The following is a 14407-nucleotide window of genomic DNA, read 5'->3' as shown; positions in this document are numbered from 1 at the left end:
TAGTTGTAGGTGAAGCTTTTCACAATATCAATCTAGCTGTTATGGTCCCAGGCCTCCGGCCTGTTCCCTTGGTTGTGGCTGAAGAGGTGGCTGGTGGATTATATCAGAGAAGCAAACAAACATGGTAACACAGCATTAGGGCATTGGAGAGGAGAGTCGCTATCTCGCGCACAAAAGGTGCCGGGAGATTTCTCTCTCTCTCTCTCTTCAGTTTAGATTAATGGAACTTGGTAATCGCAGACCTTGCGCATCCAGACCGTGTCATTTGTTAGCGTCCATTAATTACTTTACCTTACACCATGCACAGTTCTCCTCTTTTATTCCTAAATCCACTGCTGCAGTGTATCGTGTTAGAACGCCGTCGCCCATGCCAATCAGTTCCATGGCCATATTCAGGTTCCGATTCATTTGAAAACATCATATGCTATGGGAAGAAAAGCTAGCTAGAACAAGTAGATTTGTCAATATCAGAGGTGAATTGCGATAGGGGCAAACAATAAATTTTTCGAGAGGGAGATTGTACATCTCCTTCCTTCTTTAACTACTACGCATCCTAAATATCACATTGACACACTCAGCGCTTCCTTCTGCTCGAAGGATGGTGGGGCGACTCTTTTGGCCTCTTCATGCCCGATGAAGACCATAAGGGTTCCATTCCCTAGAACAGCAGAGGTGTGAATAATGTACATCAAGCTACGCGGTATATCTGGTACCCAATTCAAGGAGGCATTCAAAGTGACAAGCTCTGATGGGCAGGCATAGACCAAAGGACCGACATTTTCAAACCCTCCCGCACTCCGACCGCGCACTAACGTTGCCTGGTGAATACGCATTGAAGAGACTGTGATTGGTCCAGTCGATTCAGTAGATATGGCCCATAATTGCATGGCATTCGCACATTCCTGAGGGAAATCGGCTTGTCGGATGGGATCACTGGCTGCGAAGCACCGCCGCGCCAGGGGCGGAATATAACGAGCGAGAGGCTGAAAATTTTCATGCAGCAATCGGGCGAAGGCTCCCGCTGCTAAACTTCGAAGGGATTCCAAGATAATAAGACCATCATCCTGATACAGTCACTAGCGAAATCACCTTCCGCCTTGGTGCACTCCAGAATTTCTGAATGCACAGCCACCTTGGAGCTCTTGGCGTAAACTATACACATTGATTCTTAGTGATCCGTACACCGCAGTATTGTATCAGCCGCTACGTGCTGTATAAGTTACCAGCTGAGATGTAATTTAAGCTAGCTTCTGTACGCTATCATCTTTGCCAAGTTAGTAGCTCTATTTATAGTTTAATAGCGCCACCAGATCAATCCTCACGTCTCTATGGCTGCTCTTAAGCTCTTAACTATCATCTAATTCATCTCCATTCGTATTTGTTAGGAAATAGTAGAAAACACTTACTGGACGCAGTTTTACTGTCTATTAACTGATGCTCTAGTAAGACGATCTCTTCCGCCTTCCGGTCAGCTCTAGCATGTCGGCTGCACCCACCGGTAACAGAGAGCTGAACGAGCAGTCTCCTATCTTACGTCTGTCGGACGAGCTCCTCGAGTTAATCCTCGACTACGCTTCTATTGGATATGGCGCGTCGACATTCTCTGTACCAGATACTAAGGAGATCCATTCCAGCACGGGCGAGGAAATGAAGCAGAAGAGTGACGATGGTCTACAAAGATGCCCGCACCCGAACGTTCGACCGTCCCATGAAGCCTTCTGGCTACCCTTAGTTTGCCGTCGCTTTCGTTCGATCTTTCAACCTCTGTTTTACCGCCACATCGAGATCTGGTTGGGCATCTCATTCCCGCGGCGCTCGGATCGGCTCGCCAGTTTACATGCCACGCTCCGAGGTAACCCAGCGCTTGCTCAACGCTGCCACACCTTAATGATTGAACAGTACTGCATGGAGACATTGGAGCCCGAACAATATATCGAAGTCTTCTGTGAAATTTTGTCGTTGACAGCGAACCTCCGATGTCTTAAGCTTGTAAGCTTTCCCCTGGACATCCGTCCTCCAGGCGTTACGGACGGTGCTGGTCCACTCGCCGGTATTTGGAAGCGGCTTGGGTCTATCAATCATGTCATGCTGATTGATGTTGAGCATGAAAGGGAGGGATACAGCCTTTGCTATAATATAATGCGCTCTAGATCGAGCCTCTGTGACCGAGCGCTCCAAATCTACGGCTTCGTACCAATATCGAGATCCGACGTCGCCCTTCTCAAAGTTAGTTAAGATCGATGTCCACACCCCCTCTTCTTCCTATTCAAACCCCTATTTAACCCTCCGCTGTCGATGTAATTGCTCTCTCGCTAATAACTCCGCCTATTAGGAGGGCACCGCGCCGTTTACTACGGTAGATATCGGCGATTTCTCCCACGACGAGTTGATCCTCTCGACGATCGTTAACTGGTGTAAAACCATCGAGCACTTCGCGTACAAAGAGTACAATAACATCGAGGAGGTCGCCTTCCCACCAGACGATGACCAGACCTTCTTTAACTGGCTTCTTGCCCGCCACCGTTCGACCGTGCGTTCCCTCGCCATCGGAAGTTTCCACCGGCTGCCCGGTCGTCCCCTCGACGTCATGGGCCTGCCTGCACTAGAAACCCTGACAATCCGCTGGCCGACCTTCACCGCAAATCCCCGCTACCGGATCGATGATCTCGACGCCACCGACGCCGCGAACGCGCTGCTGGCTCCGAAACTACGGAACTTCACGCTGGTCATGGAGACGTTCGACTGGTTCGCACGGTCCGGGGCCTGTCCTGGGGGCACGCACGGGACGGAATTGGACCAATGGATGGGGGAATTCATGGAGATCGCGAGGCAGCGGCAGTCGCCGTTGCAACGGATCCAGATCGTGTACGACGGCCGCCGCGAAGGCTGTATAGATGGTTGCAATTTCCCAGAGAATGTCATGGATCCTCTGTTCGAAGCGGCCAAGCAACTAGATTTCGCCTTGATGTTTAAGGAGGAGACCATTGATAGTTGGCATTAATAATACGAGGTATTACTTAAATTATAATACATTAAAATAGGGCTGGTGAGATTTCCCCCCCGCTTTTGAGATTTTGCCCCCGCGCTAGTGATGATGAAAATTAATCGCTCAACTGAGCCTAGCTCGCATTTTGCCTCCTCTTCGCCCAGGGACAGCGTCAATGTTCAATCCGTTCTTTCTCTTATAATCCCAGCATGGAGGTGTTCCTTGTTAGAGATCAGGTTTTCGAGATACCTCTGTTTTTTAGCGCTTTCCGGTTTCCTACCCGTGATCACCATTTCTTGCTCGTATTTAGGTGGTATCGATCCCGTGTTCCCAACCATGACAGTGTATCACACATCCCGCGATGTTACCAACCCCTCATTCTTTGCTTTTTCGCTCGTTTTGAGGAAACCAGGGTCTCGGTAGCCATCAATTTGCATATAGAACTTAGATATGGGCGTATAGGAGCAAGATCAATCAATGTCTCAATTCTTAGTCAAACACAGAGCTCCCGCTGTGACCTGTCTTGCAGACCACCTGATATCAGGAACCGCTGTTTTCTCACATTCCTTCTCTTACAGATCTTAGCATGGAGGATATCGCCCCTCCTCCAGATTGTCTTTACACGTCCTATAAAGAAGCCTACAATTCTCTTAGGGACCATGGCATGCAGCATGGCACGGCATGGCTACGGCTTCCTACTCAAGCGGAGTAAACCTCACAATTCTAATGTCAAGACACGATATTACTACCACTGTAATCGATCCGGAAACTATCAGTCAAGAGCAAGGACTCTGAGTACAAGCACACGCTTAATAGGGTGTCATTTTAGGCTTATTATATTCAAGAACAAAAGCGACGACCAGTAGAAGCTGGAGGTTCTACACAAGCATCACAACCATCCCCGGTCGCTTAACCCCAGTGCGCATAATGTTTATCGCAAGCGTACATTAGCACAGGAAGATACAATTAAATCAATGACACATGCTAGGGTACGGCCGATGCAGATAATGGCTGCTATTCAAAAGGAGGATCCGAACACGCTAGTATCTGCCACCGATATTCGCGGCGAGAGGAAGGCAATCAGAGAGAAGTACTTAAATGGGAGGAGTCCGATTGAGACATTATTAGATGACCTGTCTACGCCGGAATGGGTTTTTACTGTTAAGAAGGATGCGGATAATCACGTACAAAGTCTCTTCTTTGCCCACCAGAAGCAGATTAAGCTACTGCTTGCGAATCCCGATACCCTGTTGATGGACTGTACGTACCGAACCAACAAGTATAAACTCCCACTGTTGCACATACTCGGCTGCACCAATCTGCAGACCTTCTTCTCTGCAGGGTTCTGCTTCCTCCACAGCGAGAAAGAAGCAGATTACCATTAGGCAATCTCAAACTTCCTCCTTAAGACAGGGACACCGCAGCCACGCGTGTTTATCAGCGATCAGGAGGATGCGGTAAAACTAGCAGCTCGCACTCTATTTCCGGGTGTTCCATAACTCCTGTGCGTATGGCATATCAACAAGAATGTGTAGACAAAGGCTCAAAAGCCCTGGCGAGACGCTAATGGCGTAACAAAAGAAGAGAAGCAGAGAATTGCTGAGCACCGGGCTCAATTTATGAAACGTTAGAGTCAGGTATGCTCCCTGCCAATGGCCTAAGAGGCGTTTCTAGAAGGCTTCCGGGAATGCCTCTTATAATTCTTTTACAGAACTGACTGGAGCAGCTTGTCTACGCAAAGAGTCCACATATATTTAAGCTAAAGTGGAACGAGTTACTCAAAGACTATGCCGACCAGCGAGAACTTTGCCAATACTTACGTGGCAATCAATGGCATACACGTACCGAGTGGGCAGCTGCTTGGACGTCTCAGCATCGACACTATAATATAATCACAACCTCTCCTGGTGAAGGAATGCATAAGGTATTGAAGGACTACCTTATGGCTTCAACAGGCGACTTGCTGCGTGTTGTTAGAAGGAGCAGAGACAACGTCGTAGCGGGGGTCCTTGTACTGGCCTCTTTGAGAAGATAAACGGTCTTCCATGTCATCATACGCTGCGAGATGTAATAAGTTCTGGATCGATATTACGACCAAATCACTTTTACGACGATCATTGGCGCTATCAACGTGAGCAAGGACGGTCAATAAGCCTCTCTCCAAGGCCATATCAATCTATCCTAGAGCCGCTTCCTGCTTAAACAAGAGGAGCGCCGAGGAAGAACAAGGCATCAACTCGTCGAGATCCATCAGCTTTTGAACGACGTGTACCGCCCTCTCTACCACAACCCCAAGGTCAAACACTTGCTGAGGTCTTACGACATACAAACACCTCTGTCGCTGTGTCAATTCCTACATCTGCACTACCTACGAATGCTATAACTCGTCGAGATCTTTCAGGCTTTGAACGACGTGTGCCACCTTCTATCCCTCAATTTCAGCCTCCTCCTCCTCACCCCCAGGGTCAAACACTTCCTGAGGTCTTGCGACACACAAACACAGCTGTTACCGTATCAGTTCCTACATCTGCACAGCTACGAATTCTACAACTACTTCTCCATCTATATCGATCCCTTCACCTACTCCTATATCTTCCCCTACTCCATCTCATTTGTCTTCACCTGTCTCTGTTACTGCGTCTGTTACTACGGCTCAATCCCCTCTACAGCCTGCTTGGCAACCCCCGTCGTTGGAAGAGTTCTTTGCTGACTTCGAGCGTCGACGACTCCAGCCTGTTCTATGTAACTGCAGTGACATTGGCACAGTGATGAATTTTTTGGCAGAGACAGGGCAGGAAAACGACCCTACAGAACTAGTTGAAGCATGGGATATGGCTCTCGCGACAAGAGGGGCGTTTGCTTCCTGTACTCCAACAATGGCATGGAATTATCACTTTGGAGATATGGAAGCTTTCTATGCTGAAAAATTTGCACAAGTCGCTGCTCAAAATCCTCTTTTTGGATCTGGGGATGTGCATAGACAGCGTCCTAAGCGTGCTGCAGCAGAGACGGCTTCAAATGCTTGGAAAGGACTTAGCCCGCGCAAGAGACAGCGACGTTAGTAGAAGATAGGCTTCATAAGGAATAGATTGAAACATTGAAGTTGTCTGTTGAAGAAGATATAGAATCATTTGCGCTAAGCCTAGTTCAGCGATTGATTTCCATCATTACTAGCGCGGGGGGAAAATCTCACCGCCCTCTATTATACAACATCTTACATTACACACCCCTAGTTGGCATAGGCTGAGAGCCTAAGCCTAATCAAGCCTAGTAGCATCGAGATGGAACCTCGTCAAGATTCCTCTGTCACTGATACCTTTACTCTTTATCTCAATCTAGAGTATCTTTGGCTATGTGTATGTTGTGTGCATCCAGCTACCGTGCCGTAACACTAATGGAACACACACTCACGCAAACTTACAGTAATGGTAGACAGTTGATATAAGACCCGGGGTTCCAAAGAAGGGGTATGTCGCTTCGCCATTGCGTCGCATACGCTTCCTTAGACCGATGAACCATTATACAAATTATAGCAGACTTATACCGCCCGAATCTTTAAAATGTTAAAGCGCTATTTCTCCCTTGGGACCCGGGACTGGAGGTTCGACCATTCGTCGAGCTTAGCTCTAACCAATTTTATAGAATATAGTATCGATGCTACGAAGTGGCCGGTATGCCGGAGCCTCCTATCCTATATACGATGCGGGTAGGGTCAAAAGGGAAGATGATCGGTATCCTGGGTCGGACACGGATAGCCCTTGGACGACCCGTCTTCGAGTCGTCCGTGTGAGGCTTGTCCTGACAGTTAACATGAACGCGCATGATGTAGAGGAAACGCGCCAGAGAGGAGCCCATTCGGAAGGGACTGGCGGGACGGCAAATAGTGATGGCGATCAGTTCAAGACGGCTCCCTTATACTTTATAGATTAGAAGACATGAACATTCGAATGAAGAGGACCCCGAAAAGCCTCGCAAATCTTAGAAGCGGACATGATTCTCCGTTCGATATCCCCACCAGCTATGATTCCTGTTGAATAGGCCCTGTTGATTTCACCGAAGTGCGCCGTGGTGGATCTCCTCAACCGGCACCTTTTCCTTTTCTTCATCCAAAACCGCCCTGATATCTCGCACAAAGAATGCGAGAATGACACAAATACCACCGAATGCAATGGACATCCAGTACGGCCACCGATACGCCAGTGCCATGGCTTCTTCTGTGGCGTCGACGATGAGATCGAATGCGATATCTTTGTGATTCACTCGTGAATCCGTCGCAATCACGTCGTGGAGTTGAGCGAACTGCGCCTTTGCCGCCAGTGTTGTCAACTCCTCGATGAGTCCGAGGTTTTCTTGGTTGGAGCCGAGGTTGACGATGCCCTTGAGCACAATGGTGCCGATGGCCACGAGCCGGGTGGCATCGGGTGTAAAGTGGTCGTAGAACACGTTGTAGTATGCTGTATACCCGATCGCACCACCCACGTAGCGAATCGAGAGAGTGATGGCTGTAATTGTTCCGAGAAGGTCATGTGGGCAGATGAGCTGGGCGATGATGGAGCATGGAATGATGACGCCTCCAACACCCAGACTTGCCACAGTGACCATGCCGAGGACCGCAGGAAGATTGTCGGTGCGTGCGGCGGCCATAGCTCCTGTGCCAGCGGTCATCATGGCGGTGAAAAAGATCATGAGGTGTTTGATTCTGCCTCTGGTGACGGGGATGAGGATGAGGGAAATAGCGGCGCCGATCACGATGCCGAAGCCCATTGGCAACGTCCTCAAGCCGATGCTGACTGGCTCGTGGCCCCAGACGTGGAACACTTGGGTTGGGTAGAAGAGGAGCATGACAAAGAAGTTGGCTCCCGACAGGAAGGTGATAAGAAGAATGCAGATCATGGTGCGTCTGTCTTTGCTAAATATCCCGGCCGGACACATGGGGTACTTGGCGAATTTGAACTCGTAGACGAAAAAAGCGACGAGGATGACAACGCCCAGGAGGAAGGGGACGAGGACCTGCACTGATTGCCATTCGTACTGCGGACGTTAGTCGTGATCGAGACAGTGGAGATCCTGTGTCACCTGTTCGGCTCCCCATTGCATGCCCATCATGAACAGCACAACACCCACGGTGCTGAGAATGCCTCCGATGTAGTCGACGTTTTTCATCACGTCACTGCGAGTGTACTCGGTCGAGATCCGGGGCGGATCGGAGTAGCTGAAGATGCAGAGTACGAGGCCGAGGAAGTTCCAGGCGCCGACGAAAATTCCAACATAGCGCCAGTCGCTATCTCTCGCGATGAGTTGTGCGTAGAGTGTCGATGCGCAGAAGGGTAGGATGGTCAAGACCACGGCTCCCACATATTGGCCTCGTTTGTTAACGGGGACCAGATCCGCGGTTCCGGCAAGGGCGATCAGTTCGTTCAGACCGGCACCTAGACCGGAGAAGACTTGTCCCGCTACGACCAATTCAGTAAAGCGAACGTTATCGAGTGAGGATGACGGAATGAGGGGAGACATACCAATCGCGATGTTCATGGTGTTCGCGGTGGACGTGACGACCGGCCCAAGAATGAGCAGGACCTGTCCCACAATTGCCACCATCTTTCTGCCAAAGATATCGGACAGAGCCCCGACGAAAGGACAGAGTGCAGCACAGGGAATGAGGTACCCAATGATGAACCACACGTAGCGATCGACACCGCCAAGATCGCTATAGATCAGGGGTAACACGCTGCCGAACAGATAAAGGGGAATCTGAGATCCAATCCAGAGGAACGACATTGTGAGGAGTGCGACGAAGAGTTTCGGGTTCATCTATACAGTCGGGATCAGTGGCATCCTCAGCGAGAAGATGAGACAAACCTTGGCGTGTACATGAGGCTGGTCGACTGCACTATTCGACATGGTCTCGACGAATTCGAGCTCTTTGGTTGTAGTCGCGCCTTTGGTCGGCGCGACCCTTTGATTTTGACTGAAGTCCGACATTTGTGATGTTGTCGTAATCGTATCGGGAGGTTCGAAGAACGAGAGGAGGTAAAGATGCTATCTTTTATTGTATGTGCTGCAGCATGTCCTTTTGGATAACGAGTCGTCCTCCTCCCTACAGCAGTTTCCTCGGCTCATCCATCGTTGGGACATTTTCTTTTAATTAGTGAGCCTTGGCCTGAAATTCAGGCAGAGCTAGGCGTTGAATGCAGGAATATGTCCCCGCTTAGGATTAGATCCAGGTGAAGTAGTAAGGTGTCCTGTCGATTGACATGGGTGTTTAGGATATATTGGGTTGTGTTGGATTAGATTGGATTAGATTTCATTATGCTATCCCAGTCGCTTGTAGACTATACAGCGGTGTACTACATAGTAGATACCTACTCTATCCCCCGTCCTCCTCCCCGTCCCGCTAATAATTATATATGTTGGTAAGGCACCTCAACGTGACCTTGACCAAGGAGTTCATGTTCCAATCTGTGGATGTAATGCCTCAGGTGCCTTAGGCATTAAGACCGTGTAGTAAAAAAGAGAAAAGGGCGGAAAAAAAGACTAATTAGTGCAAGATTCGAACCGGGGCTATTTACAAAAGGGGTATTAAGCTAATCTAGCCAATCAATTGGTTTTATTCATCATTACATAGTGGGGGAGTGGATCTAAATTGTGCGGGGGAGTAGGCAAGGCGGGGGCGGAGCGTTGGGTGAAGGAAACCTGATCAGCTCCGCTATCCCCCTCTAACCGCTCCTTGACTAAGTTCGTATAGCAATAGTCAGTTCTAGCCCGGCCAATGGCAGTCATGTTGGATGGTACTACGGTGGATGCGTTCCCCATGACTCTTCCCGCAGTATAAAAGAGGTCGAAACGAAATCCGAGGGTCAATACCGCCGAAAGGATTGTAAAGTTGTCGTTTCTCCCTAGTTTTCCAGTGTCGCTCTCAGTCAGAGATTTGTTCGCAGCCTACACATGGTGCAGTGAATGAGCAAACCGCATCGCGCCCATGCGACGCCCGTGTATTTAGAGCTCCGGAAGGAGAGGCCTTTTCCTCTTCTTCATCTTTTCTCTAGCAATTCGATAACGTCTCTAGGGTTCAGAATCTTCACTGATCGTGAACCCCAACATGTGTAAGCTTTTCTCTATAGTTCTCAGGACTTGTCCTATACGCCTCCTTTTGGGGGTTGACTAGGGTCCTCGAAGCTGCACGAAGGAGTTTTTATTTTACTCCTTCCTTCCGTTCCTTTTCATTCTTATTACGACAGAAGATCATACGTAGCTCCACGAGACATTTAGTACGGATGAGCGGGCATATTGTCATTTGCTTTGCGAAGTTGACTGTTCGATCTTCGAAATTTAATCTGATGCTACCATCTTCGGCAGATATACACGTTCACTCAAAGTACTCATTCCACTGACCGTTATTTCCGCTATGTATCTAAGAACTCCATATCCACACTCTCGCCGGGTGTCCCAATCGTTCTAGGCTCTTGCTGTAAGAGTTGTCTTCTTTTTGAGAGACCAAATTCTTCCACACTTGTCCCTGTACTGCTTCGACTATCTCCGTCTTCCGTCAAGGAAACATCCTCTCTAGATGACCAAGTGGGAGTAGAAAGGTTCAAACTCCTCCTTCTCATTCGACCCCGGGGCTCGGGCTCTTCTTCTTCTTCGTTAAGATCCTCTTCAGCTGCTTCCTGCCAGTGTCCTTTTGTCGGACTCTGGCTCCTGCTCTTCGTTCGAAGAGGGAAGAGCCTTGTCCACTGTTCGCCCGTGAGCTCCTTGATATTACTCGATTGGTCTTCCGTGCCTACAATAACTGGTTTCCGTCGTCCAGCAAAACCAGTCAATGTGAGCCGATTTAAGATCGTCCAAGCAAATCGTGCGAACAAATATTCAACTGACACGTCCTCGAGCGGCTACAACGTCACGTTGTAGTATAAGCTTAGAAACTGCCTTGATGGGCCAGGATCCAGCACGTGGACTACCCAGGTTCCTGCCTTCGGGACCACGACCCAGCGTTTCGCGTCGAAGGTAGAGTGTAGATCGGAGCGCAGCAGTGGAGCGTTGCGAGGGTCGTCAGTCGAAGTGACCGATGGAAGCGGGCGAGAAGTGTATTTCAACATTTCGTTTGATCTGAACCAACGTTCTTCGACTCGCGGGATGAGATGCGCGGCTTCAGTACCTTCCTCCTTCGTAGTGGTCGGTAACTCGACAGGATCTATCGCGCATCAGAAGTGTATCTGAGAGGTCGGTCTGACGGAACTGATGGTTCGATCTAGGAATTCGAAGAGCTTCGGAGGTCCAGTATGGCGGAAGGTTGCGGTGCGGGAACTTGAAATGGGCGAAGGATACGACGATAGGGTACTTCTCAATGTCTATATAGCGGGCCATCAGCACCTAATGCATTTTCTCGCTTCTACTATGCCCCTTGAACCTCATCATCCGTTAATCGAAGGTAATAGTCACTCCCCATCAAGAGGCCGTCTTTTCCCACATCAACTCTTTGCCCATCTCGCGTCCCGGACAAGAACCCCCCCATGCACAGTTCGCAACAACAGCACAAGCGGCCCACGCAAAGTCGTGGTGAATACCTCCGTTAGGGCCGTCGTGCGCGGATAGTACGAGCAGGATATTAGCTCCATCAGGTTATCCGGGATGACGAAAGGCGACGTTTTGAGCTTTGCTGATATCGGGAACACCGCTGCCCCCGTAGTGACGGGATGGTGATGGGTAGGCTGCTCGGGGTTGAACAACAAAATCGCTGGTGGACACCTGAGCCTGCATCAAATTGGCGACGGACAACTGAGTCGATGTTAGCGCTGAAGAAAGACGTCAATGTAAGCCAGTCGGGCAGAGTGAGTGGGGCTCATTGCGGTTTGTTTTGTTTTGTTTTTAATTATTACTGGGGAGTACTCCGTAGGGAGGGTTTGTAAAACCCGTTCGCCGATTTCCTAACAGAGCCAACTGACAGGCCTGCACCTCGCCGACGACAAGACGACGAGAAGAGACGACGAACAACTGCTACCTGTCGGAAGCATCCATCATTAATGCCTACTATGCTGCTGTGCACGTCTTCCGCCGCTATACCGGGTGTAGTTATCATATGCATTCCTAAGGGTGCGCTTCGAATCTCTCTAATGTCGCTAACGACTATAGAAAATAGATGGGGGCTCAACCTAACTAGAGTTTAGGGGCTAATAGAGTAAGAGCCCGAGTTGATTTAGAATAGTTTCAACGTCCTCCGCTTCCAATAATTACCATCTTGCTCACTAAAGTCAAACAAAAGGATTCCAACCCGCTGGAATCCCTCCTCCCCATCGTTATCGACCAGTTCAAGAATTAGAGCGATATTCTTCGGAAAGTCCTGTTCCGGCATTCGCTCCTGAGCAAGCTGCACACATAGATAGCACACGACGGATTCTTCACAAATATCTGGAAACATTTCCGCAAGATATTCGGTAAAGCACGATGCGAAGGCGTGATCGTTCTGCCTTTGGCCCATATGGACATACATTCCCTCCTCATTGGGCTCTTCGTAACACCATGTCCACTCATCATACACGGTACCTGGATGCTCAGCGACATAGACGTTTCTGCACAAGCCGCTCATTACAAGATGAGTTTCTTCCATGACTTCGCCATGGGGATCCGTGTTCTTGAGTACCGTATCGTATCCAAGAAGGCGTGGCCCGTATTGTTCGTTCCAGTTTCTCTACTTCGCGATTTGCTTTGGTTACCTGTCGGCCATCAGAGCATGCCGACGCCGCATCAACCGGCCCGCCGTCCATACCCAGCTCCAAGAAGGTGCCTTATACGATGCTGGAGAGGACTGAGGAAAGCGGGCGTACCATGTCATAGACGAAAACGGATCCCCATACCACACGCCGGCAAAGTACTGACTTAGCTCTAGTGTCTGGATCGCAGAGACGAGGCCAGACACCGAAGGCAGCGTGTCCGTATCCACAGTGGAATAACGCATGGCCATTTCTTGGATCACGTCATTCCACTTGGAGATGCGTACTCGCAGATCGATGTCTTGCCCATGGCTACTCTTTGGGGGTTCTGGGCATCGTCCTTGATGGGAGTATGCGGCAAGTTGGTGTTTCGCGAAATGATCCGGGGCGTAAGCCTGGCGTCCACGGAAACCTTCTCGATATAGCGTGGTATTGGACTCCCAAGCGATCTGGTCGTCCAGAAAATGAAGAGTACGTGAGGCCAGGATGCGTTCCTGAAACGCCCAACCGCGTAAATAGAGCGGCTGGTGGCACATGTGCATCCAGTCTTGAGAGATGTGTTGAAGACAAAAGTTCTTCATTCGCTCCGAATCGGTTCGAAACTTTCAGGTCTCGCGGTAGCAGAATACCAGTGTCTGTGTCCGAGGCAAGATCAGCGCATATGGTCAACGCTGAGTTCTCATATATCGAAGCCATCTTGGAGGATTCCCAGTTCCAATCAGTGGTATCTCCTTGGATGATGCACAGAGCGTCGACCCAGATCCATTCTAGACCAAATTTTCGGGCCACATGGACCGCATCTCGAAGCGTCTTTGGGAGTATGCTCGCTCGGAAGCCTGACATTCTGTCATTGAGCGTAGCTGTTGTTGTCTGTAATCTGGAGCCCTCTCCCCAAACGTACGACAAAGCCGCATACTGCCCTCTCAAGCCTTGGATAAGACATACTCTCAAGGGTTCGGCTTCGTCTGGTGGGATATGAACGAGTCTCGCGGGACTGCTCGTCTTCGATCAACGCACATGCTTTGCCGTGCGAGCGAGTACATCGGTGGAACCATTCTTTAGCCAGGTCCAAGCATTGGTTGTCTCCAGCACTGCCTGTAACAAGTCATCCGAGACCAACATTGTCCCCGTCGTACTCGGCAGAGATCATTGGCTCCAGGCTGCCCTTGTTAGTCTTCATCATAGTAGTTTCTTTTACTATGATTGCATACCATATGAGCTGCACAGTCGAAGCCTTGCGCATTTTATTTTGACTTGCCCTTCAGTTAGCAAATGTAGATCTACCATGCGTCCATCTTTCCTGAGCCTCTCCAGAAGCAGTTGCGTATTGCGATGGAGGTCTCTCTATAAGTGGCCACGGTGGCTCGGCCAGGACATACTCAAAGGTTTTGGAAGCGAGCAATTTTCAAGGTAGAATTTTCTGCCTTAACTTATGTTTAATATGTTGATTCCGCCCGCGAAGTCCAACTGCACGCGTCCACGTCGCCGCGGGTGGAAACATTGATGGGGAAGAGTTCTCTATCGATGGCTAAGTGCAGTGGCGATGAAAGAGACGCACGCATTACGCGTGCAGGTCGCAAGCGTTGAGCGTGGTATCGCCATGCCACCAACACCATCACGACCGTGTTTACTGCCTCCGCTTAGACACGGTGTCCTTTCATCAAGGGAGGCCTCTTGAGGGATAAAAATGGGAGATGAAAACCATCCGATAGGG

General features: G+C 49.7%; 6 protein-coding genes across 6 annotated transcripts; 2 read left to right on the top strand and 4 right to left on the bottom strand.

Moving 5' to 3' along the window:
• Nucleotides 1–1479: 1479 nt before the first annotated feature.
• Nucleotides 1480–3001, top strand: P152DRAFT_445954 (uncharacterized protein; the record flags this gene model as incomplete). Its single annotated transcript, XM_033677886.1, has 2 exons — nucleotides 1480–1989; nucleotides 2333–3001. The coding sequence occupies 2 exons, from the start codon at nucleotides 1480–1482 to the stop codon at nucleotides 2999–3001; spliced, it is 1179 nt and encodes a 392-aa protein (XP_033537910.1).
• A 149-nt stretch (nucleotides 3002–3150) lies between these two features.
• Nucleotides 3151–3474, bottom strand: P152DRAFT_454541 (uncharacterized protein). Its single transcript, XM_033678608.1, has one exon. It carries the CDS (start codon nucleotides 3322–3324, stop codon nucleotides 3166–3168), a length of 159 nt encoding a protein of 52 aa, XP_033537909.1. The 5' UTR covers nucleotides 3325–3474; the 3' UTR covers nucleotides 3151–3165.
• A 2095-nt stretch (nucleotides 3475–5569) lies between these two features.
• P152DRAFT_454536 (uncharacterized protein) lies at nucleotides 5570–6082 on the top strand. The gene has a single exon (XM_033678607.1). The coding sequence runs from the start codon at nucleotides 5890–5892 to the stop codon at nucleotides 6046–6048; it is 159 nt and encodes a 52-aa protein (XP_033537908.1). The 5' UTR covers nucleotides 5570–5889; the 3' UTR covers nucleotides 6049–6082.
• Nucleotides 6083–6652: 570 nt separating this feature from the next.
• Nucleotides 6653–9158, bottom strand: P152DRAFT_454535 (MFS general substrate transporter). Its single transcript, XM_033678606.1, has 4 exons — nucleotides 8846–9158; nucleotides 8503–8797; nucleotides 8063–8439; nucleotides 6653–8017 (listed from the first exon to the last, which is right to left on the bottom strand). The coding sequence occupies exons 1-4, from the start codon at nucleotides 8966–8968 to the stop codon at nucleotides 7037–7039; spliced, it is 1776 nt and encodes a 591-aa protein (XP_033537907.1). The 5' UTR covers nucleotides 8969–9158; the 3' UTR covers nucleotides 6653–7036.
• Nucleotides 9159–10397: 1239 nt separating this feature from the next.
• Nucleotides 10398–11781, bottom strand: P152DRAFT_504981 (uncharacterized protein; the record flags this gene model as incomplete). Its single annotated transcript, XM_033682408.1, has 5 exons — nucleotides 11394–11781; nucleotides 11173–11323; nucleotides 10880–11141; nucleotides 10584–10747; nucleotides 10398–10516 (listed from the first exon to the last, which is right to left on the bottom strand). The coding sequence occupies exons 1-5, from the start codon at nucleotides 11496–11498 to the stop codon at nucleotides 10398–10400; spliced, it is 801 nt and encodes a 266-aa protein (XP_033537906.1). The 5' UTR covers nucleotides 11499–11781.
• A 1036-nt stretch (nucleotides 11782–12817) lies between these two features.
• Nucleotides 12818–13967, bottom strand: P152DRAFT_116520 (HET-domain-containing protein). Its single transcript, XM_033673671.1, has 2 exons — nucleotides 13905–13967; nucleotides 12818–13853 (listed from the first exon to the last, which is right to left on the bottom strand). Exon 2 carries the CDS (start codon nucleotides 13534–13536, stop codon nucleotides 13006–13008), a length of 531 nt encoding a protein of 176 aa, XP_033537905.1. The 5' UTR covers nucleotides 13537–13853; nucleotides 13905–13967; the 3' UTR covers nucleotides 12818–13005.
• Between the last annotated feature and the right edge of the window lie 440 nt (nucleotides 13968–14407).

This window comes from Eremomyces bilateralis (genome assembly GCF_010015585.1).
Source record: "Eremomyces bilateralis CBS 781.70 unplaced genomic scaffold P152scaffold_2, whole genome shotgun sequence".
Taxonomy (NCBI): domain Eukaryota; kingdom Fungi; phylum Ascomycota; class Dothideomycetes; order Eremomycetales; family Eremomycetaceae; genus Eremomyces; species Eremomyces bilateralis.
Note: the sequence above shows the minus strand (reverse complement) of the source record. Positions and strands in the feature narration are given on the sequence as shown.

Bases quoted from the DNA above. Each gene is read 5' to 3' on its own strand.
- P152DRAFT_454541 (XM_033678608.1), bottom strand. From the start codon at position 3,324: ATGGTTGGGAACACGGGATCGATACCACCTAAATACGAGCAAGAAATG.
- P152DRAFT_454536 (XM_033678607.1), top strand. From the start codon at position 5,890: ATGGAAGCTTTCTATGCTGAAAAATTTGCACAAGTCGCTGCTCAAAAT.
- P152DRAFT_454535 (XM_033678606.1), bottom strand. From the start codon at position 8,968: ATGTCGGACTTCAGTCAAAATCAAAGGGTCGCGCCGACCAAAGGCGCG. The intron at 8,798-8,845 runs GTTTGTCTCATC...CCGACTGTATAG, and splicing joins AGCCTCATGTACACGCCAAG to ATGAACCCGAAACTCTTCGT. The intron at 8,018-8,062 runs GTGACACAGGAT...TAACGTCCGCAG, and splicing joins TGCAATGGGGAGCCGAACAG to TACGAATGGCAATCAGTGCA.
- P152DRAFT_116520 (XM_033673671.1), bottom strand. From the start codon at position 13,536: ATGTCAGGCTTCCGAGCGAGCATACTCCCAAAGACGCTTCGAGATGCG.